This window comes from Agelaius tricolor, unplaced genomic scaffold (assembly GCF_023055355.1).
Source record: "Agelaius tricolor isolate 1412-34295 unplaced genomic scaffold, bAgeTri1.0.p SCAF_10, whole genome shotgun sequence".
Taxonomy (NCBI): Eukaryota; Metazoa; Chordata; class Aves; order Passeriformes; family Icteridae; genus Agelaius; species Agelaius tricolor.
In genome coordinates, this window is record NW_027269270.1 from 2,691,032 (window position 1) to 2,718,941 (window position 27,910).

The following is a 27,910-nucleotide window of genomic DNA, read 5'->3' on the forward strand; positions in this document are numbered from 1 at the left end:
CTCTTGTGTGATCTACTCCTCAGGTGTATGGTTTGTGGTTTTTGGCTGCAAACTCATAGTGCACTCAGAAGCAGACAAGGAGAAGCATTATTATGGAACATGATCTGCAATGGGATACAGCAGATGGAGAGGTATCAGAAGCTAAAAGACCTGTGAAATGAGGGAGCTACAAAGATGACTTACAGTTTCTTTTATACCATTCATATAGACCACAAACTTAAAAGGCATTAAATACCTCAGGTGTATGTGAGAGGATGTAGAGTGCAAACAACTGCATGTTTTTTTCAGAACCGGTGGGTATCTTGGGATTTTTTTTCATTATTTTAGAGCTTCACATCACATGAAGAGAGAGGAATAGGAATGACTCACTCATTCCCCAACCTCCCTCCTACAGTCAAGGCCCTTTTTAGTTCTGAACATTCATACACATCTGTGATGTGCAAATCACCTCTATATCTGAGGGCAAGGAGATGGAGGGAACAGTTTTACAGGGCTTGATTTTTGATCTGTGAGCTTTCCTGGAAGACCTTGGATTATTCTGAAAATTCCCAGCAAGGAACAGGAAAAAAAACCCAAACAAACAAAAAAACCCCAACAAGTTTATAATTTCACCTGTATCCTGATTAAGTTTTTTTTTAAAGCAGGATATTGACCACAAGATTGACTTTAAACAATGACAAAGCAACAACAAATCTGCACACATTCTACATGCTATATTCTTCATACAGGCACAATTAACAATGTTACCCTCAGGGATAAGTTTCACCTTTCACATTAAAATAGGCTCTAGAAAGAAACACGATTTATAAGAAAAATTTATCCTTGGTGCTCCTAATCTAAGTCAAATAATGGGCATTTTTTTCTGTATGCCACCAAATAATCTCTTATGAGAAACATTCCAAAGGAGGAATATCCCTAAGAACTAGAGGATTTGGACATAGGAAGACTACACTGCTGGTTTAAGGCATTAATGTGGCTTTCCTTCTCCTACTCCCTTCACCTCACAGAGCACTACTGCCCCTTCAGCTGGACTTCAGTGTCCTTACAGCTCTGCTGTAACGATGGAATACAAGAATGTTTCTTGTTTGCTTCCATGAAAAATCCTAATTTCTGATAATAAAGCATGCCTGAGACTAGCTGCTACAGTACACCAATTTGGGAGAAGAGCACTCATGTCACTCAGTCTATTGACTGCTCTGGGAAGACAGCACATACATAGCAAAAAGCAACACCTTCCTTTCCTCCATGTATTCAGTAAATTGAATGTTTGTGTAAACCTTGGGAAGATCTACCAAGATGCTGTTCAATAATTCAAATAGTCTGGCACCAGAGGGCCACGTGGTTAACCAAGTGAACTGCCTTTGACTTTGCTGGAAGGTGATTCATTGCAGCTGTGGTCTTAGAATCACAGAACTGAGGTTGGAAATGACCACTAAGATCTTTGAATCCAACCATTAACACAGCACTGTCAGGTCCACCAAAAAGCCATGTCCCTGCTCCCACATTCACATCCATATCTTTTAAATCCCTTCAGGGATAGTGATTTTGATGCCTCTGGTTTTAGCTTTTGTATTTTTCATATGAGAGGATGGTGAGCTCTCTTCACAGAGTAGGGAGACATAACAACTCCTTCTCTAGCTGGGGACCAAGGACAAATAATCCAAATCTCAGGCCCAAGAGCATAAACAACATGGACTGAAGAGAGAAAAAAAAGGATGGGACTTCCTAACCTAAACCTATAAGGGGACAATTAACTCCAATATGCAATGGACCAGAACTTATAAAAGTGACAGACCCCATGACCAGTTGTTCATTTTGTGACCATTTTGGTTCATCTTGGGTGCAGCCCTGGGTGGGCTCCTGTGCTGCCCAAGGTGGATCCATTGAGGCCTTTTAATAAATCCCTACATTATTCTTTAACTCTGTCTAGCCTCTGTTCTAGGTCAGCCTTCACAAGGCATCAATTTCACCACTTCCCTGAGCAGCCTGTTCCAATACCTGACCTCCCATTTCAGTGAAGAAGTTTTTTCCTAATATCTAATGTAAACCTCCTCTGATACATCTTGAGACCATGTCCTTTTTTCTTGTCACCTTGACCTGTGATAAGAGACTGACCCACACCTTGATACAACCTCTGTCAGGAAGCTGTAGAGAGCAAGAAGCTCTCCCCTGAGCCTCCTTTTCTCCAGACTAAGCAACTCTGTTTCCCTCAGCTGTTCCTCGTAAGACGTGCTCCAGACTCTTTCCCAGCCCATTTCCATTTTTTAGGGAAGAAACTTCTGAATGTCCCCAGATTCTGAGATGCAGCTTCACTAGTGCCCAATACAGGGAGACAATCACTTTGTTAACTTGGTATCGAGGGCTTACCAGGTTTTCTGGGCTGTGGAGCTCGTGTGTAGTGGATGCACAGCGAGTGATCAATGACTTGAACATGGCACTCACAATAATACCTTCCACACTCTGGGCTGTAGACTTGTTGTCCACTGTGGTGAAGTTATTCCCAAATCCAGCCTTATCTGTAAAATTCAAGTGTAAGCAAGCCATCTTGTTGGGAACAGTTTAAAAGAGAGGGCTTACAGACACACATAAAGGGATTATGATTACGATATATGAGACAAGTTGCCACCTAATATCCAATGCTCAGTTGTCTCAGTCCCACCCCACAAAAAATATAGCAGAAGCAAAGGGTAAAATGAATTATAAATATGGAAGTATTTCCCAGAAATAGCTGTATTATGAAAAAGGATTGAAAATATCAGGACAATTCTAGTTTTGCACCATTCACACCTCTCATATAAAGAGGTGCAGAATAAGACTTAAAATTTTAAAAATAACTCCAGTTTGTCTAGTTACCATTCTAAGGGATAAGAGGTGTTTGATTAAGCTGCAAAGTGACAACACCCATGAAACAAAAATCTTCTGAACTATAGGAATGCTTTTCTTGGAATGTGCACAAGAACACCAAGCTTTCAGAAAGACTCAAAAAAGAATTAGGCATTTCCATGAATTACAAAAAACATCCCAGTTTCCTGAGATGGGAGATAAGACTCTCAAGAGCTGCCTAAGCTGTCATGTTTCAAAGAATAAGCCAGTCAATAATTGATGAATACTTAGGGAAATGTCATATGGGAATCTTCCTCATGAAAGCTGGCTATATAATGTTCTTTGATGCTTTCCCTGAAATTCCTGGCATCAAAGCCAGGCTAATAAATTAGTCAGACTCTCTGAGTGTTTCAGAGGACCTATTCCTACTCTGTAAACAGCCACTCTTAAATGTTGTTTCATGCAGTGACCAAGCATAAATGTTTGCCTGTTCTAATACAGAACATAATTTTCCTAACTTAAAAAAATCCTCAAACCCTGCTATGTACACACATGCATGCACATTTGTAACTGCAGGCATATGCATCTGTGTGTCCATATTCTCATTCATTCAAGCAGTTCTTGCTGCTTACTGTGCTGCCTTCTAAGCTCTGAGGCACCCACAGAGGGTTTTAAAGCTCAATTAGTCCTCCATTCAGAATAAACTGTGTATTAAACTGGCCATTCCCCCTGGTGCCTTGTCATGTCATGAAGCAGAAAACTTCCTGCCCAAGGCATGGTTTAATGAAAATCTCCTCTGTGAAGAGCCATGAACAAGAGGTAGGATGAATCAAAGGGAGTCCTTCAATTTCAGGTGCACAGTGTGCTACAAGATCTTGAGGCAAGGTCAGTGGGTGGTCAGACCCAAAGAGGTCCAACTCCCTTGACCCCCACTGCCTAAGGATTCCGTTTATATATTCAAATACAAACTGAGAATAAACAGAGAACAGCAAATCACATTTTGTAGTTTGCAAAGGACAGGAATGTGGCTTCTTTCTGATGGCACAGTTTAAGACATGCAAGTGACTGATGCCAGGAGTACTTACTATCAGTGACTGGCTCCATGCAGAATCCCAGTAAAGCATGCAGGAAATCCACCACGTTATTGAGAGAATCCTTATTCACGTAATCTCTCACGGTCTGCCGGAACTGCATCTTGTCCAGTTTGTACAGCTTGGTCAGGCAGTTCTGGGCCTGCAACAGTCCCCATCAAATCATATCACATCAAAGTACATGCTCAAGTTTTGCTAGCAAGAGCAAGGTAATTTTGCACTTAGCTGTCACTGAACCTGGTCCCATAACAGGACAGGTTTACCTCTGGAGCCAACAAGAAATTCAGCACCAAAGAGAGTGCATCAGTATGGGCGCCACTGTTTGAGGTGGTGATAAAGCCACTACCAGCTATATCTCCTGTCCTCTCTTCCTCTGCCCAACCCCAAAGCAAAATCTCACTGGATGTAAATGAACTGGGAATGTACCACCTCTGTCAATGCTCAGTGCCTTGGTGGAACATGTTTTTCGCCTCAGGCATCTGAGTGTCACCCTCCAGCTCAGACCCAACCTATTGCATGCCCCTATACCCAATTTACATCACACAGAACACTAACTTTTTACTTAAAAATTATAATTGTCAACTTCCTATCACAAAACTACCCATCCTACTGGGGCCCCATGAAGCTTGGAGTTAAAAGAATCTAAAATATCACCTCTACAGGAAACATGAACTCTCCTCTTATCTACAATAGGGTGCTTAACTTTCCAGTAAACTCAGACATGATTGTCCACGCAGTCAACACAAACGCTGCATGCAAAGCAGTTTGGCCAGACAAACACACAGAAAATGCAACAGACTTACACATGTAGAGAAATGTTTCCCTCAGTTCAATGGGCCTGATAAGAATCTTGGTTCCAAGAGGTTTATTTATTTATACTTGATGTTATGCATAGGTCTAAATGGCTCATCTCCAACAGAAAAATCTAACTGACATGGTGATGAATATGGTACCTGTTCAACCAGTGTTCTGTGCAGAGCCTTTCTACTGCTACCACTGGGACTCTCTCACCCCATCTTCTCCAATTGTGTCCAGTCCTGCAGGACCTGGAAGTCTAGCTAACACAAGAAGACTGCAAGGACACAGAGCAGCCAACCCATCTCTGAGAAATGAACCTCAGAGCCCAGAACCTAATTACAGCTCTGTTGGCACAGCTCAAGCTAACCAAAGCCATGGAGAAGCCATGGTTCACACACGTCACATGGGATTAGTAAACTCTGATTATCATAGTCATGAAAAATGCCCCCTTCTGCAAGCACACATGGTGAGGAGGAGACATGCACTGAGAAGGCCTTTGAAAGGCTCCCATTTAATGAGCAGTTGGACTGATCTCAAGGAGACAAACTCGTCTGGATTAAAGCTGATGTCTGGGCTACACTCTGGGCACTTTCCAATGTCTTAACTGGGGCAGAACCAAAAATGGTAGGAATTAACAGTGATGATCCACCATATCCTTCAAAAGGGCACAAGTGAGTCTTTTACTTCCTTGCAGAACAACAGAACAATTACAGTGCAAATACAGAGCACTCCAACCATCAGGAGCTGATGGAGCAGCCCAGCAGCAATCAGTCAAAATCACCACTAGCAAAGGTGGATGTACTTACACCTCAGATTTTGGATTTATGTAGGCAACCCAAGATAGCTGCACCTCTTGTAAGTAGCATACTCTTTTGGGGTACTGTCCTGTGAAAAATTACTAACACCAGCTCACACATGGAATTTGCTCCCATGTATTGTCCCAACCCATCTGCTGGGGTGGCCAGAAGCACCCTGGGCCCCAGGTGTGCCCTTAGAAAGCCCCAGGGACTGGAAGGCAACACTACAGCTGAAAATCTGCTACGGCTGGGCTGCAACACAGTCTGTGAGCTGGGGCAAAAAGCAACACATTTACTGTCAATACAGGGAAAGCTACAGAGGGGGCAGGCAGCCATCTCAGCAGTACAAGGGGGGACACTTTAATGAGCTTTAATTCTCTTACATTCTCCCGAAATACCTGGAGTCTCAGGCGATCTCCAGAGAGCCCTCGGTGTCCTTCTCCACAACCATAGGCACAGCCCAAGGACTTCACAATTTTGATCAACATTGTGAGTGCCAGCCTATGGGTGCTGATAGATGGGCCTTCATCCTGAGGGTCACAGAGGGAAGGACAGTGGGTAACCCTGGCACAATCACTGGCATTCTGCTAGCATTTTATTTTTGACAAACTGCTTTCCATTTCTCATCTCAGACACTCCATTTCTGTGTTGGTATTCTTGTTTACTCCAATTATTTTTCAAGTTTAGAGACCAGCCCCCTCCTTTTTAGTTCCCATCAAAAAGTTATGCTATAAAAGTAAAGCCCCTACATGCTGCTATGCATACCATTCAGAACTGACTTCAAAAAATTTACCCTGAAAAACAGAGAGTTGGCTTGGCTGAGTAGAAAACCAAACGTCTTTTTAAAATGTCTTAGATATTATGTTACTATAAGTTGCAGCTTCAGAGGCCAGCAATATAGCATCTCTTGTCCAATTCTCATAGCAATACTGAAAAATTTAAGACTTCTAGTAATCAAATAAAAAAGAAACTGTGCTCACACACTGGGTTCCGTTTTTCCTTTACAAGCTATGAATAATTAACCTGAAAAAAAACATTGTCATTGAGGGATGCAAACACTTTGTCAAGATATTGAAAATGTCCGTGCCAGGCTCACAAACTCCATTTTTGGCAGCTGCTTCTCTGCAGTAGCTACAGTGCTTGAATTGCTAATCATGTTTCCTCATCAGAACCCCAAGTGAGAATCAGAGCAAAATAGAAGGGCAGCTCCATACACATGCATACTCAATCTTAGCAGACATTAAAGTACATTTGGAATTGTATAAAGAGAGAAGCAAGACAAACCTTTTCTTGTTTTCTGTCATTCTTCTCATATGGCCCTCCTCCTCCTCCACCACCCCCATCACCTCCACCTCCTCCTCCACCACCTCCTTCTTCTTCTCCATCTCCAGCTCCACTAATTGGAGGTGGCCCAAACCCACAGGCTGAACCACAAGCAGCCCCTTTAAGCTGGAAGGAGCCTTCACTTGGTCTCTTTTCAGGGGCCTCGTTTTCTTTGTTCTCACTCTTCCTGCGAACTTTCTCCACACAGGGCACCACACCAAGCTGCAGTAAGCATTCCACAATGTTCAGCGCCACGTCACAAATCCGCGAACTGATGTCGTGGTTCAGAACCAAGTAAACAGCCTTCAGCACCACCTGAGGGATTCAAACATCATATTTAAAGCCAGAATTATTTCCTCTCCCAGTAATATTTAGAAATTCTAGATTCCAGAGACTCGTTACAGCAGGCACAGTACAAAGCCTGAACAAATAATACACAACCCTAAATACCAAAAGCCTACAACCTAGATTTCAGACAAGAAACCACAGGCTGGGCACAGTCAGGCTGAAAAGGAAACCATGAGATGACATCTGTGAGCCTGAGAACACTGCTTCAGTGCACCAAGAGCTGGCAAGTCATTGAGGGGAAAGGAGAAAAAGTGAGGTTTTAAGGTGCTAGAAGAAAGGTGCTACTCAGTCTTACACTATTTTAAAGGGAATTTGGTGCATGCCCCAGGAACACAGCCATTACATAATACCACTCAAGATCTGATGTGTGCGTTCCACATGCACATGCGCTCCTTGCAAGGAGTAACAGGAGTTGCAGTTTCTCAGAGGAGACTTTTAGGATATGCACAAATGTATCTGACTGACCTTTATATACTGCTGAGAGAAGTCATATAAAGAGGTGGAGGAAAAGCCCATCAAACCCCTGATCTCAATGGAACAGCTACATTGACAGAAGAGGGACCTGGCTTTCCTTGTTCCTTGCCAATTACCGAGAGATCCAGCATGCCATTCTTGTGGACAAAGCTGTTGGTTCCATCAATGTGATCCGTGTCCTCCAAGCAGCTGTAATTGATGCAGGAGTCTGTCAGGCTCCGTGGGAGGTTGGCACATGCCAGTGGCTCATGGGGCATCTCGGGGATGGGCACCTGGTTGCAAAGCTTCCTCATGTGCTCGCTGAAGAAATCGGCATAGCCCACGTTGAATGAGGCCAGGGTGGTGTTGAAGGTGGCTACGGTGATGGTGGAGATCTGGGACCGCACTGCAGGGAGGAAAACAGCTACCTGAAAATAAATTTCTATCTCTATAGCTACACAATGGAAGACTGAGGCTGAGCTTGTCTAAAGAGAGCAGCTCCTAAAGTGGTTTGTAACGCCAAAAGAAATAACAAGCTCCTAATTCCTATCATGTGCACAGGGACCAAAGGTAAACTCGTTTCTTCTTTTAATACAGTGTAAATTAGAACAACCCCAAGCTTGTTCTAGCAGTTCAGTTCTCTGGCAGCTCAAGCTGATGTTAAATGGGCAGTCAAGTAGATCAGGCAACTCAGACATTCTAAATCTAATCCAAAAGGATTTTTCTCCCTGCATTAATCCAGTGCCTCATCTTAAAAGCAGCAGTTTGCCCCTGCAAGGCAAAGAGAAAGAACTCTACAGCTGAAAGACAGTAGGGGTCAAGGTAGCAGCACCACAGCACAAATTTGAAACAGCTTTCCAAATCACATCAATCTGGAAAATTTCATCACACCAGTTGAAGAAAACAGTACCTGTGACAGTCTAAACCATCTCCACAATGCATAGCTGTCTGATGAGAAAGGCACTGCAGTCTTAAGCTCACAGCGTTCAGAGACAGGAACTTTGAATTGCTCAGGTTAGCAAGCTGGCTTTAAGAGCAAATTTTTATCAAGGGTGCCTCATATTTTTAAAATGCATACTGATTTCCAGGCCCCAGTGCTCATAACTTCCCACACCTAGTGCTTTGTAAGTAGGTTTATATACCCTGTAGTGTAGAAAGACACCCATAGGGTTGTTTAGACCACCGTCTGCCAGACAGTACAGTAACAGGGCTAGAGACTAACAAAGAATCTCTTCCTATGGCTATTAAATATAAATATAGTCTAATTAATGAACTAATGACATCTAATACATCTAATGAGCAATGACTCAGTGATGGACTGGTTATATTATATACATAGCAACTCGCTAGAGTGGCAATCACATTTCCTGACAGCTTGCAGTTGTGCTAGCTGCCATTAAAGACAGCAATACCAAGCTTCTGTTCACACTTCTGTGTTGTGTTGTGGTAAGGCAAGAAAACCTCAAACCATGCCTTCTCCCTGCTGATGGCCACCAATTGTTTTAACAACTGCTCCAGATAAACATGAACTGTTTGAAACCTTTTTCTTCATAGTACATAAAACCCCTCAAGAGATACAGAAACAAAAAAGGAAAAATCAATTAGTCACACACATGCAGAAACAGTAACTCTTCCTTCCACTTTTTTGGTTGATATTTCAATGAAACACCTGTCCTGAGGAGTTAAATTTACCTTCTTTGACTGTGTTGTCTCCATGGCTGTTGGAGGGGTCTGGCAGTTCAGAGACCAGCGTGTGATGGGAGTGCGAGTGCCGGGCGCTCAGCCCCTCCATCTCCGTGGCTGTGTCAGAGCTTCCCCTCCTGGTAAACTTCCCTAGAGAGACAACAAGAAATGGAGATTTTGTTTAGCTACCTGAGAGGTGACTGGAGACAGCAGCTGTGGTTAAAAGTTAAAGGATTGGAATCTGTAAAAATCAAGGAATCAAGGTTTTTCATCACGCTGTGAAGCAGAACCAAAGATTATGGTGGGATTCCTTATGTGGGTTCATTGACATAGAGACAAAATGGTCCAAACTCTCTGCAAGGCTCTTCCCCTCAGCACATGCTGGTTTAGCTGACACCTGCATTCTTAACCAACTGCACCTTCAAGAAAATAAAACTGGTCAGCACTGTATGACTCCACCCTTTGAGGTATACTATAAGAATTTATTTTGGGGGGAAAGAGGAGAGGAAACTAAGTATTTCATTTTAGAGGAGTGCTAAGGCAAACTAAATCCTTCAAGAACACAAAAAAACACTGCTTAGTGAACTTAGAAATTTGAAGTAACAAATTTTTAGGTTCAAACACTGTACCTCTGCAATATCAAGACAGTATAAGCCTCATTGAGAAAATAGCCTATTTATATTCTGTCCAATATGCACTCCAGGAAAACTGTGACTAGAACTTTTCAGCATACTAATGACTTTGTTAATGACACTAATGACACTGCTGCTAACAATTGTCATGCTGTTGTAATAATTGTCATAATAATGATAATGCTGCCTATTCAAAGATTTCTCTTTTAAAGAAGGGAATACAAAAATTCTTTGGATCTATTTGAAGATGCAATGCTTGTGTAGTGCTTGCTACCACACAGGAGCAGCAGTATTCAAGTGGAAAAGAGATCACTACAGGCTCCCAGAGTAGCTATTATTCCAGTAAAGAAGTTTTCAGAGAAAAAGTGAACTGAAGCACAAGTCCTTCAAGGTCTGCTGTGAGCAGTTATGTCACAGACATATTTTATGAAAAATCATTTTGCCACGATTTTTTCTCCTGAGAAGCTGAGAAGCCTCAGAGGAAAAAAAAAAAAAAAACAATAATTATCTGCTGCTATGGAATGAAACAGGTGGATCTTTGATTGGCCTCATGTGGTTGTTTTTAATTAATGACCAATCACAGGTACAGCTCTGTCGGGACTCTGAGCAGTCACAAGATTTTATTGTCATTCCATTCTTTGCTAGCCTTGTGATGAAATAGTTTTCTCTCCATTCTTTAGTGTAGTTTTAGTATATAATTTTCTTTTAATATAATATATATCATAAAGTAATAAATCAGCCTTCTGAAACATGGAGTCAAGATTCTCATCTCTTCCCTCGTCCTTGTACCCCTACGCACCCCACCACACAGTTACCAACAGATGTGGATGTGTAATGCAAACATTTATGCCCTGGTAGCTTCCCACTCTCAGGAATGCAATCTCCTCCCTTTCCTAGACTTCTTCACTGCTTCCCTTCAAGGCACTGAAAATGCTAATGCTTAGCACAAGCTACAATGCTATGCACAGGTTATCACTGGTCATGATGACCAGTCACAGTAGTTATTTGCCACTCATCCACACAGTCCATTTTTACTTTCAAAGGCCTCTGAAGTTGTAAATAAACTATTGGGTCACATCCTTTCATCAGGCCCTGTTATCCTAGTGAAAACACACGCAGTGTACTCACTTATGCTTTAACATTCTGCCCAATCTTTTCACACGGATACTTCCTCGCTCTTCCATCCACACAAATATCCTTGAGCCTCTGTTTCTCACAGCCTTCAATTCCACTCAACAACAGTCTTGGAATTAAGAGGGTTTTTTTAATTAAGCGAACAGAACCGGGAACAGAGGGTGACAGAAGGACTGGATGAAGAAACAGCCCCTGCTGTTCTCTGAATGTTCGCAACAGGAGCGACACGGAGCCTGGGGCAGACCAGCGATACCTCACCTAAGATGGTGGTTGGCCACCCTCCCCTCTCCATGCCACGCCGGTCCTCTCCAATTCCAGAGAAGCTGCCGAAGGAGAAAGTGCTGCGAGTGGGGGAGACATCCAGGTGATCCTCGTGGAGCAGGAAGGGCACCCCCATCCGCCGCTGCCGCTTCTTCCCGGCGTGGTGGAACGGAATCGACCCCTTGCGCTCACGCTCCCTGTCCTCTTTGCGGCTCTTGAACTGCAGCAAGAGCAGTTAAGAAGCTTTGAGGCATGGAAAACAACCACTTCAGGGAAAAAGATAACACAGATATATTTCCCCAAGTATAACTTTGCACTCTGAGCATTTTATCTTGGCCATTTCCCATGGCAGAGTCTAATTGCATGCTGGGGTCCTGTGAGCATTTGAAGGAGTTCAGTCTTGCCCGAGGCTGGGATGGATGCCCTCAGATAATTTCATGTCATTCTTTGACCTTGAGCATGGAATGGATGGTTGGAAACCCAGAGCTAAGACGAGGTAAAAAAAGCAGAACTCACTGAATTAGCTGGAATTACAGTGAGCACTGGCACTTAAAATTCAGCACTGGCTGAGTAGCCTCCTCTCGTGCAGTTCCATCAGGACAATTACTTGAATAAAGACTTCAGTATTATGTTCAGGATGCACATATAAAAACCAATATAATAATATGCAGAATCAACTCCAGTGAAAAGGGATGATGATCTCACATATGGCATGAATATATATTCCAAGCAGACCTCATGAATACATAGTCCAAGCAGACCTTCAGCAGCTACTTAGGGAGACACTGAGCTGCTGAATCATAGGTAAATTAAAGTGCAGTTTTCTTTCACTCACCTTTTTGAAGATGTTCATTCCCAGGTCTGTGGAGAGATCTGGAACTGCTGGTCTACGCAAGTTGGTCAGTGAAACCTTGGAAAATGCCTCTGTACTTAGTGACTTTTCTTCCTCATTACACTTTATTGTAAGATCCTGCAGCTCCCAAAAGAAGACAAACACAAGGAGAAATAGAGGATAATCAGCCTTGAAAAAGGAGCTGCTTCCTAGAACTATCATAGGAGCCCTGTAGAAGAAAAAGACTCCATTCATTACACAAAAACATTTACACATTTAAAGAAAAATAAATGAACAAAATTTAGAAACTTCCAGAATTATTTACTTTGACTAACCTTTCAGTCACCAAAGGAAAAAAGTACAGCACACTGTAGGGAAAGCCTCAGGCATTGCTGTCAGCCTGGTGTGGTGGCATGGAAGAACATGTTTGATTGTGATCCCAGGTAAGACTTGAAGTAACTGATGATGTCTTTGAGATCTTGGTTTAAGTCCATGAGCAATCATAATGGTTACCCTTTGTAAAGTGCTTCATTTAAGATCCATGCCCTTAATAACACACACTTTTAAATACATATTTTAGGACTAAACTGCAAATAAGCAACACTGTCCCTTCAAGAAACTTAATTTTCAGATAATTTATTTACTTAAAGAAATCTAAGACTTCTAAATCATTAAACATCCTTCACTTGTAATAAGAGGGCTCCCCGTCCATCATTTTTCATATGAAACTTCCCCACTTTCCTGTATCACAGATGTCCCACAACAGCAAAAACCATGAGGCTCACTCACCCCAGCTTCAGTAGAGCTCACTCAACTCACCTCTGCATCAAACAACACACGCCATACCTGCCTGCTGCAAAGAAGGAAACTGGCACAAACTCAGCCTCCAGCCCTCTGCTCTCAGTAGAGACCTAATGCCAATCTTCCATGAGATGTTTGTGCAGCTGACCTGACCAAACTCCCTCAGGGTAATTTGCTTCTGCCTAAATATCAGCTTTTTTCCAATTGAATGCTCTTTTTCTTTGCTGTCCCACCAGAAATATTCAGCTGAAAAAGCAGGTCAGGTTAAAACACCTTTCTGCTTTCAACGCAAAGATAGCCATATGTCAGGGATAGATGAAGTGACCACTGTGACAGGTTTAGATTCTGCCTAGCCAGACTGCAAATTGCAGAGCCAGCTTCTGCAGCACACAAGTGTGCAGTTTTATGCACAACAAGGTCCAGAAGCACCTGATGAAGCCTTGGCAGCTGAAGCCTGACACCAGTTACAGTGTTTGCAGTACCAAATATTGGGGGTCACACACTTTTCAGAGACTTTTCAGACTAATCAGAAACTACCCTTGAATCCTCCCTCTTAATTTTATCAGGACAAGAATGAGACACACAGCAGCAAGTCTCCTCCTCACCACTGTTTGTAGAACAAAGGTATGCATATCTACCACTTTGCATCTATGATTAAAGAGTCAGAGGAGTCACACATGAAATCCAGTACACAGTAAATCAGGATTCAGCCCTAGCCACTCTCAACAGTGAGGCCAGCAAATACTCCATATGGCTTTTTTCTTAGCCTTTATGGCTCTCTGGCCCCTGCTGGCTATAAAACATTGTATGAAATTATTTTGGATTAAATATCTTTGTCCATTGGTTACTAAGTCAGTGTTTACTAGGTGGTTTTTCTTTACTCAGTTTTTGCCTGCCACTTTATATCTTTCCTGCTGAAACACAGCGTGCCAATGTTTTTGAGAAGATATTGATCAACTTTGAGTAGAAATGATCACACTGTGTTAGGAATTTCAGGTCTAGACTGAAAAACCAGGCTTTAAGCATAACCCTGTGTCAGACAAGCTTGAGAAGCCTCAGCATACAACTCCTTGTGTTAACAGAAAGGAGAAATCCCAGCCTTTGGGAGGTGGCATTCTCTGCTGTGAACTAACAGAGAGCCTTGTTTGATGAGACTTATGTAAGAATAGCAGTAAAATTCCTGCAGTTGGCTGGGATGAACTGGAACCCAGCTGCTTCTGTGTGCTGCACCAGTTTCAGTCCTCAAAGTTGTAAAGAAGGGGGGCATGAGTTGAAAGTTTTGCTGCCTGGAAGACCATTTCACTTCCTCCATCACAGCTGTTATGCTTAACAAACTGGAACCCTGGAACAGGATTCTATTTTAAAGAAGTATGGCAAAAATACACTGGACTGACACAGAGGTCACCAAAAGCACTCAAACTCAGCCTTGGAGAGAAGCATGCCCTGGACAGTCCTCACATGAGCAGCCACAATGTACCCAGTGGAATTGCCAAATGGATTTAACAGAACAAAATTAGAGAAGAGCAAAGGAGTCTTGTGCAAGTGAAATAGTTTATGCTTGTCTTCTAGATTTTGAGCATCTAGGGTCTACTGGAAAAAAGATATTTCACCTTCCTTCCACTCAATACCTGTCAGAGCCCCAAAAGGAGCAATTTTAGGAAAAACACCAAGAATTCTGAGATTTCCAACTCCAAAAAAAGACATTTGATAGCAAAATAAACAGGATTTTTATTCAAGTGTGTCATAAAATTGGAAGGCAAAAGTAGAATCTCTGCTAAATTTTGTAAGGCAGCTCCATCAACTAAGTAAATCAGCATTTGCTACACATGACAGGAAGAGAGGGCACAACCTAAAAGTAGCACAAATCCACAAGGAGATTAACTGAAAATGCAACAACATTCCTTTTTTAACTCTGGAACAGGTCAACAACACAAAAAAATATTTAAGCTCAAACACAAAGCTCTTTACTGCAGCAAGGTCAGGCAGACAGGGCTCACTGTCCAGCAAACAGGGAGCAAGACTTGACACCTATTAGGACAGTTTCTCTACTAAGACTTTTTTTTTTTTGTAAATATAAAAATGATGTAATAACAGCAGAAGTACCAACATGGAGAGCTTTTGCTCACTGCCACTGTTTGCCAAGCCTAATTCAATATTTTAGCACAAGAGTTTGTCTGAAGTGTGCAGTCCTGTGCTAAACACAGTTCCTTTTCTCTCATTTGAGGGAGTACACCAGAGAAGCTCAGTGGGTCCTGACCATTACACTGTAATACAAAGGCATTAGTAACCATTTCTTCTGACAACTGCATTAGCACATTCTCACATTAAAAACTAATGTTATCCCAGTTCACCCTAGATTAATTATCCCAAATCAACAATCCAGCTCTCAGCAGTCGCCAGCTGTGACCCTCTGCATCAGATTCTACCCTTCTGAATCAATGCAGGTACCTGACTGTAAGATTGATCTGGAAGTGAGCCCATACCAAAGCTGTGCCCATCCCTACCTGTTCAGCAACCACTCCACAGCATCACCACCACAGCAATTATTTTCTCACCACCAGCAACTCCTCACCTGGGTTTTGTGGGTGTTCACCAGAGAGGGTGCAGCAGCCACCATGGAGCTGCTACGAGGCCTTGGCAGAGGGGTGACCTCAGGCTCAGGGGGCTTCTCAGGTTTCTCCTGCAGCATGTGCCTCAGCCTCTGCAGGTAGTACATCAGTGACCACTGTGTGCCCTCCTCAGACCAGTGGGGCTGCAGCAGGCAGCGCAGCACAGCCACGTCGAAGTAGGTGGCGTAGCGAGACTTCTGGCATGGTGGAATCACCAAGGACACCCTGTTCCAAAAGGCAGGGATAGAAATGTCAGTCCTCAGACTCCTTAGGCCTTCTCAGATACTCAGCTCTCTGCATAAAGTCCTTTGGGATTAAGGTGCCTAACTGAGGGAAGCATTATTGAAGGCATCTAACTGGATATTTGGCTTGCAGGTGCCCAGAGGACTCCAACACATGCTGTCAGGGGTTTTCTGGGACAGGGGTGCTTTCTTAAACTGTGATCTGAAGATAAGCCTCCAGTACCTGTGCTCACTTAGTAATTTGTTCAGCAGGAAACAGACAACCCTCATGCATCTGCAGCTCTGAAACTCATAATATTTAGGAATGGTTTACATTTGCTCATATCAGGCCTTACTTAAGCAAAAGCAGGCAAGGCACCTAAGTTGGCTAACCTTTTAAACTAATTAAATAAATTCCTATATAAATAAAAGCTACTATTATGAGCATTCTTTACCAAGGTGTTCTAGAGAAAAACACCTTTTAAAACCTTCGTTATAATTTTATTGCCCTATCAATTTCCCAGTGGATTTTAATATAGGATTTCCTAAGTATTGGAGAAATTAGTGCACACAAAAGCAAGGCATCTGTAAGTGAACTTCACAGATGAGAATCTAGAAGGCAGCTGTATGTCATTCATAGACAATGCTTTTGCAATAAATTGCCCTAAAATTTTTATTCCTAATCTCTTATACAGCTTTTTTCCCAGCAGAGTACAACTGGCCTGATCTACCCTCTGGACAGTCACTAGCTGTCAGGAGACAATCTGACAGAAAGGAGCAAGTGAAAGGCAGTCACAGGAATAAGAATCACATGGTAAGAGGTGTGAAATCATGGGGGTGGTGCAGGAACTCTGGAAATTTTTTCTTTTTTTTTTTTTTTTTTTGTCTGCTGAATACACATTTTGAAAGTTTCCACTCTAGATTAGAAACAGATTAAGAGTGCTTTCATGCCCTATATTCTCAGGCATTTGAGAATCATCACAAGAATATCAAGCTGGTGTTCTATTTTTTGTTAAAAGCCATTTTTATTATCAGCTCTGCAAGTAGTGCGGACAGGTCATCCCCATCTCCACCACATTCTGAACAGATGGGTCCAAGGCCATGGTCCAGCAAAGTCCTAGGGAACAGCAGCAACACTGAGCCCTGGGACCTCTGAGAGCTCAAGTGCTTTGCTGGATCTCTGCCCTGTGCCCCCAAGGCAGGCATGGAGCTGGCAAAGGAGAAAAAAGTGTGCATGGAACACTGACACCAACTGGAATCACATGAACCCTGCTCCATCTTACATGCCTGGAAACAGGGAGCAGGTGTCAGGGCTGGGCTTGGATCAACACATGGATCCAGAGCTCAAACTTGCAGAAGATGGTTTGCTGCCAGCCCCACAAGCCAATGCTGGAGGCACTTGGAAACTGCAGACCAGCCTGTGTCAGCATATGCCACACTACACAAAATACACACACTCAAAGTTTCTCCCCTAGTGCTGTATTCCAGGTAAAAAGGCTGCAAGTTTGACAACTTGGAAATGAGCTGTCACAAAAACCTGAAAAACTGATTTAGGAAAGAAAACAACATGAAATGGGAATATGCTGTAACATTTTCCCCATAAAGCTGATGTGAAGGTGGTTTTGTCAAAGTTTAGGCTGTGCCACATAGATCTAGCCTGCAAAAAGCCAGAAGTATACCCAAAGTATCCCAGCCAAGGAAATAAAAACCTGTCATCCCAGTAGCAATTGTGAAAGGCCTCTGCAGGACCCTGAGCAGTGTATGGGGCTAAATAAACAGCTTTTCATGCTCCCCTATCTGTGACACAGGCAAACCTGAGGCATGACACAGGCTGGAGCAAGGCATGTTCTCCTTATGAAATATTTCTAACTTCCTGCAAAGTCTATTTCCCAGGCAGCCTGTTCAAGGTAGCAGCTGGATCAAGGGCTGTGGTTTATTTGCTTCAGGATTAAACTGAATCATCTCTTTATGGAGAATTACACTGAGTGGAGGAGCCACACTCAGCTAGGATCAGAACAAGCCATTTGTTTAGACAGTTTCTGAAGAACCAGAAATTCAACTCTGTAGTTCATTGAGAGGAAAAATCTAGTGCTTGTATAATCAGCTGATGGTTGCTTGTGACTGCAGGGAAAGTGGAAATGCAGCCTTCCTTCAACCCCTGGCCAAGGACAAAGGAATACTTTGGCTGTTGGTAAGCAGAGTAAACAACATTTGTTCCACAGTTATCTGTTGCTTGGCAACCAAAGCTCCCTGTACAGCCTTAACTCATCAATGAGTTCTGCAAATGAGGAGGCATAATGATGCTCTCTTCAAAGCCTGTCTGGAGCTTCATCCCCATGGCAACCACCAGACCCTGCTTGATAAATTGATCACCTGATTCTGTCTTCTTAAAAGGTTGCTTATTTCTTACAGCAGTGCACTCTCTGAGCAGTACTGTTCACACACAGAAAGGCAGCTCTGTCCCCACCTTCAGTTTTACTGGTTCACAGTAATAGAAATTAAATACAGATCCAGAACTGACAACAGGCTTGATAAAAAATCCCAAGGGATTTTTTTTATCTCATTCCTGATGGGATGAGAGCCTTGAGGAATAGCTTTTTCCTTTGCACCAGTGAAAAGATGCCCTGAGCTCCCATTTGAGAGATCAGAGCTGTTCCTAGCTGATTACTCAGAAAAATCACTCCATCCTATATTTCTGTCACTGTAATGAAGCCATTTCTTAAAACTGCAGTGTTTTGGATATGACATTTCCCCAAAGAGAAGCAACAGGACTAGAGTTTTCAGGTGTTCAAGTGACCCTCCTAAATCCACAGAGACTTAAAATTACAGCCCTCCCTCTGCAAAATCTCTGAAAACACTCATCATCCTGATTTACTTTATGGCCCTACTGAGTGTCCAGCGCTACTGAAAATCTACTTCTACCTTTCTGCGCCAAAATTTAGATGAATTTATTAGTGCCAAGCTGGGAACCAGAGTCTGAGCACTGTAGGACAAGCTGGAAGCACATTTTCATAGCTGTGCTTCTTTGTTAGTCTGTTCCTTTGGGTCAGTAAAGCCAGCCATGCAGCAGGATGCAAAGGAGACATAATGAAGGCAGTGCAAAGAGGCTTGCAGAAATTCTTTGCTAGGGGGAAAGAAAATCTGGTCAGAAGGAAGCCAGATAATATACCAGTTGCCTGAAGGTGAAACTAGCCTGGAAGGGCTGAACCTGAGGGTTATTTTTTGAGTCTTGAATTCCAGCATTCTAGAATAGACCAAAGAAACTGTCCCAACAGGCCAGCTAGAGATTTCTCTGAGGAGAGAAGCATTGAGTAACAAGTGCTGCCATCTTTTTCATCACCCAGAGCTGAGATTTGTTGAATTAAGAATTTGATACCAACATCCAACACCCTCAGCATGTCCAGACAAAAGTGCATGCAAGATGGACTTGTGTGACCTCCACTGCTAAATCACATGAGCCCAAGTTTCTCTTGAAAGTCTTTGTACCTGGGATGTGCAGAACTTCTCTCCTGGGAGGTCTGGGAGGACACACTTCCCTCCAAGGAATTTCCAGGGTGACATGCTGAACCAGAAGCCTTTGGAGGTGCAGGATCTGGCTGTGTTGTCTCACAGACCACCTGCAGTCCCTTGAGATAGTTGCAAAAAAGAAGATAGGCACACCAACATAGGTATGTAAACATTTATTGCTCTCATGTTAGTTGTATAACTGCAATTTGAGTTTAGACATTTGAGTTTAAACATTGAGTTTAGTTACTTTTACACCATAAAACCATGGAAAAACTGATCAAGCCTGGGGCTTCTCAATACAAGTCATTGTACAGGCAAAGGGTACATTGTACAGGTCTCTTGCCCAGGAGAATGATTTGGGATGGAAGGGACCTTAAAATCAGGCTCCAACCCTCCTGCCATACACAAGAACAGGCTTCCATCCTATAAGACAGGAAAAGGGCAAGGAGGATCCACATAGATATACCCCACACCCTTTGGTTCCACTGCAAACAAGGCTGGGAGCCTTAGCTGTGAATAACTGCAATTTCTGGAGATGAAATACTTTAGGGTGGTAACTGCAAGTTCTCTTTCAATATTTATTCCCCCCTCCCTCAGCACCTTATTCAAGCTTGTCAAACCTTAGCACAGAACTTACCTCAGTACGTCCACTGTCCAGATTAGGGGATTCACAGGTCACACTTTGATTATTGGTGGGAGAACTTCTCTTGGCTGAGGAAAGAAGTCAAAGCAGGACACTTCAAGAAATGCCTCCTGCTCTATAATGTACCTAGTATAAAGTATTATAATAAAAGGATAAACCAAAAAAACAAAGCCAGCCATCTATCTGCTGCAAACTTCCTAGGCACTAGTCACAGCCATAAAAAGAAAACAGGACTGTTAGTTTTTTCAGTTCTTTCTATTGTGTTGACAACAACACAGTCTACTGAAAAATCTCCATTTCTTTAAAATTAAATTTGAATATAAATTTCACCCTAAATCCATTCACCACCAATTGTGTTTTCCTGTGCAGAGTAGTCCCTTTTATTTTGGATCTCTTCATCCTATTTGTACATATATTCAGGTCCTTTTCTAGGTTACATCACTCAGAGGCGTATTGTGATTCACAATTTGCCAAATGCCTTCAGCACAGGAAATACATGGATGTCACACAAAATTTGAATTACAATACTGTAGCAGACCAAGGGTAACACACAGACTGGGATGACAAGTCTTGAAATCCTGTGTTGAAAGCAGTGCAGATATGACTGAATCAGACTGCAAAACAAATACTGCAAAGCTTTTTCATTCATTTTTTTATTTGTTGTTTGAAGGAAAATTTAAGTAAATTTGACTTTCTTTTTTCCCACCTTGAGAAAATGCTAAGATAGCAGAATCTTCCTACACATAAAAGGCCTCATTCCAATTAGCATTTCTGTCCTGCTGAAAAACCTTTCAAAACATAAAAAAATATTTTCCTTCCAGACTTCACTTCTGAAGCTATTTTTAGAGATTTTCACATAGACCTATAGAAAAAAAATCCAATAGTCAAAGAAAATTTCCTCTGTTAGTTCTAGGGCTGAAATACTATATTTTAATTCTAGAAGTTGAAGAAGAGGGACAAAGAGTAAGGTGTAAAAGACTGTTTTAAATCATTTGGAAGACCTGAATCTCGTTAATTCTGGACTTTCCCAGTAGGTCTACTAAATCTTCATAACAAAATATGGCATCCAAAATGACCTGTTATCAGAAAAAACTAATTTAGTGAATTACATTTTCACTATGGTGAAAACTACAGTTTCGTGCTTTTGAGAACTGGAAGCAATGGTACAGCAGTATGCCTTGCTCACTTTCAATTCACCACCTTGCAGGAATTATAAAAAAACTACTGTCTAAAATATAACAGCAAAAATGGGGGGGTTTTTAGGACTAGGCCAGACAAAAATACTTGGAAGCCAAAGCCCTGGAAGCCTAAGCACCCAATTCCAATCTCACTATGGCTGAAGCTCAAAGAAAAAGTAACCCCCTTCCAGTATTCAAAAGTGAATTCACAACCTAGGCCTTCTTTGGACTCTCTTGAAACTATGTTTTCTAATTTCATAACATGCTGTAAATCAAATTTTAGATTCTTCACTGTTCATTTTTGTCCAGTGCCAGTTTGGGAAAGATTTCCTCACTCATGTCAGGCTGCAGTGAGATCCTGTCTTCGCCCTTCTTAGCAACTAAGGAAGATAAGGCTAACAGAAATTATATGAGGCTGACAAATGATAACTACTGAAAAGTTACTAATTTCCTATCTGTGATGGTTTTCCTATCTCCTATTTAATTATTATGCAAATGCCAATTGACTCTGAGGGGAACAACCTTAAACTACTCTGAGGTTTGACTAGTTCCTGCAGGATCAACATATTCCTCCATGTACAGAATGCAAGGGCAGCACCAGGCAAGCAAAGGCAAAGCTTTCCCAGGTCTCAGGAGCTCCACCACCACAGCAAAGTCACAGACCTGTAACAATGTTCCTGATGGGTTTCACAAGAGCATTGAAGGCAGAAACTTCAGGCTGCCTATGTTCCCACATTGGCTGCCAAATGACAAGGCCGCTAGCCAACCGGAACGTCAGGTCGGACTCCTAAAGAGAAAAACAAAACGTTGTTTCCACTCTGCAAAGCCTGTCATTTCTTACAGGATACCATGTGCAGCTGTCCAGTCAGTACATGCTAACTCAAGGGCTACTGACAGTATTCAGCAGGGTCTACACATGTCAACTACAGGTAGTAAAAAAATCACAGGGAAGTTTCAGTCCAAAAATACGCAAAGGCTTTTTTCAAGTGAAATTCCTATCCTAGTCAATGAACCCTGGTTTTCCCTGGACATTAAGCTGTAATAGAAAAGGCCATTCTTGTTACAAAGTATCCCTTTTAATTATACATAATCACTTTACTTAGCATTCAAGCTCAACTTTAGGATTTACACTTAAAGTCTTGAACTGCTTCCCCAAAAGAATATTAAATACTTAAGCATTACTTAGAAATTGAGGAAACATGTAACAGATTACTGTGAAGTAGTAGTACACATTACTGTCATTATCATTAGCACTGTTAGTACTTGAACTCTGTCAATACATAGAGACTGGTACTACTTCCACCCTTGTGCTAACCCTGCTTTACATATGCAAGCAGCTGAAATCATATCAATTAGTACACAAGTAAATCTTAGCAGGATCAAGGGGGCAGCTATGCACTTACCTGACCTCATGTCAGATCTACATGGGGAGACACAGATGTTAGTATAGCCCCAGCTACCCCCATGAGGCAAACAAACATGGTAACAGCAGTTTTGGTGGTGTAATTTCAGGTGCACAGCACTCTCCTATTGAGACAGCCCCAGATGCCTTGGTATTTGGAATGGATGATGCAGACAGAGCTACAGGAATGGCAGGAACCCACTGCAGGCACCCACCCTTCTATTCCCCCCCTCTGTTAGTGCTCTCTCATCATAATCAACTCACAAGCTTGGTTTTAATTACTGTTTCTACTAATAGCAGCTTGCAAAGCTTTCAGAGCTGCCAGCAGTGACACTGCATTTTCACTTGGCACTGCCAGCTTGCAGTGACGTGCCAACACTTCTACCTACAGCTATGCACTTAAAGAACTACATGCAGCCCCCAAAGCCTGACTTAAAAACATTTTGCTGAAGACAAAAATCCTCCCAGAAGTTAGGAATTGAACAGTTTAGGTCTATGTGAACATGCATTACTTCCTTGAGCCCATGCATTACTCTGGCTATCAGGTAGTGTTCTTCCCCTGAGACTCAGAAGACACCAAGAGGACACTGCTCACTTAGTGAACCACTTACATGCCTCATTTAACTCCTTTCCTGCACTTCATTTTGATGACACAAATGTGCATGCTTTAATTGGCTTTGCAATGTTCATCAGCACAGTGTTCCAGAGATCTGAGATTCTCAAGGTAGACTTGAGGTACTGTTATTAACCCCATCTTGAAAACAACATGCCATGGAACTCCAATCTCTAATAACCAAGGTCTACCCACAGTTTCATTCCACTTATTCAAACAGCAGCCTGCATTTTTGTGTGTAGGGCAGGGAAGAATTCAGTGTTTCTTCCTGTCCTGTCCCAGCAGCCCACAGACAACTACTAAACAAGTATGAAAAAACTGGGCTAAAGAAATTAAACACTTCTTTACAGGAACTCAGTAGCAGAAGTAGAGAAAGATTCTAAGTATCCAGTCTCACTTTTACCTGCCTTAATCAAAAGACTTATCTCCTGCTCCTTCCTACTGTTGCAGCATAGAAGGCAGGATTAGAACAGATAGCCCCATCATTTCATGACTTTATGGTCCTTTTTTCAAGGACCTATTCTTTTTCAAGGCCTAGCTGGAAACATAAAGGCTAAATGGCAGCCTCCCAGAGCATGAAGAAAATGTCTTTTCATCACATCACTCTGCAAAGCTGATAAATTAAAAGTAACAGAGGAACCCCAGTAGACAGGAGGCCTGCAGCCTGCTTCACACTTCAGAACAAAGGAATGCTCCATTGCCTTTGCCACTGCCATGCTTGTAACAGTGTCCTGCTAATTAGCATCAAGATGATTAGTAATGACAACAACAAACCCCAGTGGCAGCCCCACTGTGGAATCCCTGAAATTCCAGGAAGGCTTTTCTGAGCAATGGTTGAGAATCACTGGAGCAAGTTAAAGCTCATAATCCTTTCTGCAGTTTTCAGGATCCCAGAGACTTCACAGGGGCCACAGATCTTTGCCATTCCCAAAGGCTAAGAGTGCCTTACTTTATACTGTATATTTTTGTCTTTGTGCCTGCCTGATGTTGTGGTCATTGTTCATGGCACTGGAAGAATTTCTTCCCAATGGCAGCAGTATTCTGCCAGCTTGGTAAAATATTTCCAGCAGTACCCCAGTGTGCACTGTGAGCTGAATTAAATAACAGCCACAAAGGCAGAATCATTCCTTTCCTGCCCAGAGCTGTCTCCACACAAGAACCCCACCAGTGTGCCACTTACTCTAATCCTGTGCACGAGGGGAGCAAAGAGGAACACAAACAGCTCTACTGTGGCCATGGAATTCTGGAAGAACTTCCTCCTGTTATTCTCCTCCTCATCGGTCACGGCGCTGGGCCGGGGATGCCCTGGTGATCCTTGGTTTTCGGCCTGGTGGATAAAGGCACTACTGCTCCCTCCCCAGCTGGAGCCTCTGTCTCCTCCAAATCTGTCATTGCTGCAGTCCTGAGGAGCCTCCAGCAGCATCCAGTGAAGAGTGTGAAGCAGCTTTGTTTCAGCTACTCCTAGCTTATCCTGATGTCCTGTTTGGAAAAATGCATCACATTATCTCACAGGGTTTCCATTAATGATACTGCTCAGAGTTCCACTGGAGGCTGGACATCCAACTCCCAGATAACCATTTGAAAATTAAAATTCTACAATGAAAAGCACCAGCATTCTCTCTCATTATATTTGAGGCCTCCTAAATCAGAAGCCTCCATTTATTTCCCAGCATTTGGAGTTCAGTCTCTGCAATGACAGCAGCATGAACACAGAGTGGTCCCCAAAGAAATTAACTCAACACTCTTGTCTGACTTTATTGAATAAGACAAAATGCCAGTGAGCACTGCAAGGTGCTCAAGCCTGTGTCTTGTTAATGCTCCCTACTGGCATGTCTCAGGAAGCAAATTCCTGCTGAAGTCAGTACCAAAGTAAGTTGGATTTGGACCTGCCTCTCTGTTGTCTGATTGACTATCTGCTGAGAGTCACATGCATTGGTCTAAATAAAAATAGGAAGAAAAACCCCAAAAAACTGAAAATATTGAAAGTACCTGCTGCAACTGACCACTGCAGCATGCCTTGAAAGAAATACATATTCCTTCAAGGAATCCATGCCTGCTGGGTGCTAAAATAAGTTCTATTATTGCTGGGAAATAACTAGCAAAATGTTACTGAATACTCTGACTCTTTAGCTCATCAGGCCACTAACTTCACTGGGGAAGATTTCACAGGTTATCCTCCCATAAAAGAGAAAGACAAACATCAAGAAAGACAATCCCCAGAAGAAACTAATTAGGATTCTAAGGATTTGGAATGTGTTGGCACCCTGAGCAGCAATCTGTCACATTTTGACTGATAGCTTCAATAATGAAAACAAGCTCACATGAGCACTGACCTAGCTTATTCCTGTTGGAGAGCAGTGTTGCAGTGCAGTGCAGCACATGAGGGAGAGCAGCTTGGACAAGCTCCCAGCGAGAAATGCTCTGGATGGCTTCAGAGAGAGCTGGAGAAAGGCCATGCAGCTTGTTTTCCACCAAAACTCTTTCAAAAGACTAAAACAAAGGTAAAAAAAGACATTATGTCTATTTCTTCACATTTCTTCCAGTACATGAACATCTTTTTAAAAATCTCTTATTGTATAACTGAAGCAAATTTTATAATATTTGTCCTGAAAAATACAGACTGCAACTAAAGCTCACCAGACATATGGACATGCTTGACTAAGAAATGAATGGACCACATAATATATTTTTTTGCAATATAAGAGAATTGAAGTACCATCTGTATATAAGTCAGTGCTGACATCAAGCTAGACTTGCAGCTGTGCTGGGTAAAGCCAGCAATCCTGGTAGAAGTCACAGGAGCTAGGAAAGCCTGTATTTGTGGAGCTGCTGAGTGCTGGATGTTCTTGAACACACATGCTCTCTCAGTTTACTGTAACATAAAGGGCAAACCACTAAAGGTATATGGGCCTTAGGAAATGTTTTCACACCCTGTCACAAAAAATAATCAGTGTACAAAATTTTTTTTGTCGAGCTATGATGTAATGGTTTTGTGAGCACTTACAGAGCTGATGGCTGCAGCAAGTTCATTACTTCCACCTCAATCAACACAAAATAAGGCTATCTACAACTGAAATCCCTAAGGAAGCTCCTTATTGTTATCTGCTCCAACTGTTTCAATAAATTGTTGCTGTGGTCAGATACAAAGATCCCATTATAGGTCACAAGTGCAGTTATATCCCTTCACTGAAGTACCTACAGGAAAGATAATGACAATGCACATTCTTTCCATAGACCAGCTTAACCTCATGATTACCTATTTGCTGTTTCACCAATTTTACCAAGCTCTGGGCAAACTGTTGCCCAAAAGATGCTTCAGAGGCCCTCACTCCAGATTCACAAAACTTATCCTGCAACACCAGCCATACCAATTTTTTTCCCTGTAAAATTGAGGGGGTGGTAATAAGAATAGACTCAGTTACAAAGAAGAGCAAAACAAGTATGTCAAAACATGCTCTCCTGAATGAGCAACCACTCCCAAGCATGGCATGCTAACCTGTGCTAACAGGCACCCTCCTGCCTGTGCCAGCAGCTGGGCACATCTGTTCTCTCAGTTTTTGTGGCCCTGTTTGCTGGTGTGGGCAGACAGGAGCTCCTCTACCAAGAGGCTGTGTGTCCTGGTGCAAGCACAGTGCCACACCACTGTAGTTTTACAGCACCCAGTCCTGCTCAGAGGCACAGAAACACACATCTATCCTTTAGAGAGGACTATGCCAACAGCCTGAACCCTGAAATACTGACAATAACCACCAGAGCTGCCAGCAAATACCAGTGTGCAGAAGGTCACACTGCTCACCTACTTGAAACACCAGGATGCAGTCAGAAAATGCAATACACTTTTCTTGTGGACTACAAATGGCTGAAATTAGAGGGCATTTGCTGTAATGCATGGAAAAAAAAAAACCAAATAACTCTTATTTCTAAATGTACTTCAAATAAAGCCTCAAGTTACTGCCAAAAAGGAGGCTTCCTGAGGATTAGTCAAAAATAATGTGCCATGGATCTTGTTACCAGCCACATGTGTTTCTCAGCACAAGGAACAGATAACCTGTCTTCTAGGGAAGAGATGCTTCAACTCACTCTTACAGTGATCTACTGGGGGCCACAGCATGTGGAAGGAAAGTCTCCTGCCATTCAATCCTATCAGCTCAGGAATGGGGGCAAAATGAAGGGATACTGATGCTCTGAAAGCCCAGACAGGACAGGGAGAAAAGTACCCATTGTAAGGCCTGATTCTGTTCCAGTCAGGATTCACAGAGGACAGAGAGTGCATTAGTACAAAGACAACATAGGCTAAGAGTAAATATCCCAGAAAAGAGATTATCACATAACCAAAGGGGGGAGCAAAGCAGCAAAGTATCCCCAGAAGAACAAGAGGTGCATTGTTACAAATACCACGAAGTTTGAAAGAGCCAGTGAAAAACATGAGGATTTACTTATTTTTATCAAAAGAGGACAGGGACCACTCCTTAGTCTTTGCTCCAGCCACACACTCCTATTCCCACTCTTCCCTTAGCTCTGGGGCTCACTGAATCCTTCATTCAACCAAGCCAAGCCCCTACACAAGCCAAAAGGAAGGTCAGTGCAGAGGTAAGCAGTTCCTACCCATGTTAGTGAGCTGGACTAGCTCCCTGTACGGCCTGCCAAGCACCAGTGCTGACCTCACTGAATTGAATGATCTCACCTCCAGCACAGAAGCCAAACCATAAGCTCACACTTTACTAGAGTTGACAAAGCTGTTCAGTTTGCAGGGCAAGGGGG

General features: G+C 42.6%; 1 protein-coding gene across 13 annotated transcripts in view; it reads right to left on the reverse strand.

Annotated features, from left to right (window-relative positions):
- The window catches only part of UNC80 (unc-80 homolog, NALCN channel complex subunit), a 126,057-nt gene that overhangs the window by 92,313 nt on the left and 5,834 nt on the right, over positions 1-27,910 (reverse strand). For 10 of the 13 annotated variants that reach the window (XM_071434348.1, XM_071434345.1, XM_071434349.1 and 7 more), the window contains exons 3-16: positions 25,483-25,639; positions 24,330-24,628; positions 21,798-21,921; positions 19,951-20,024; positions 19,293-19,432; positions 15,549-15,810; positions 12,179-12,313; positions 11,341-11,563; positions 9,326-9,466; positions 7,771-8,039; positions 6,794-7,147; positions 5,893-6,039; positions 3,909-4,056; positions 2,368-2,516 (exon numbers count right to left, since the gene is read on the reverse strand). In XM_071434348.1, coding sequence (XP_071290449.1) covers positions 2,368-2,516; positions 3,909-4,056; positions 5,893-6,039; positions 6,794-7,147; positions 7,771-8,039; positions 9,326-9,466; positions 11,341-11,563; positions 12,179-12,313; positions 15,549-15,810; positions 19,293-19,432; positions 19,951-20,024; positions 21,798-21,921; positions 24,330-24,628; positions 25,483-25,639 — 2,622 coding nt within the window. The other 3 variants (XM_071434346.1, XM_071434354.1, XM_071434355.1) reach the window with 2 other exon arrangements.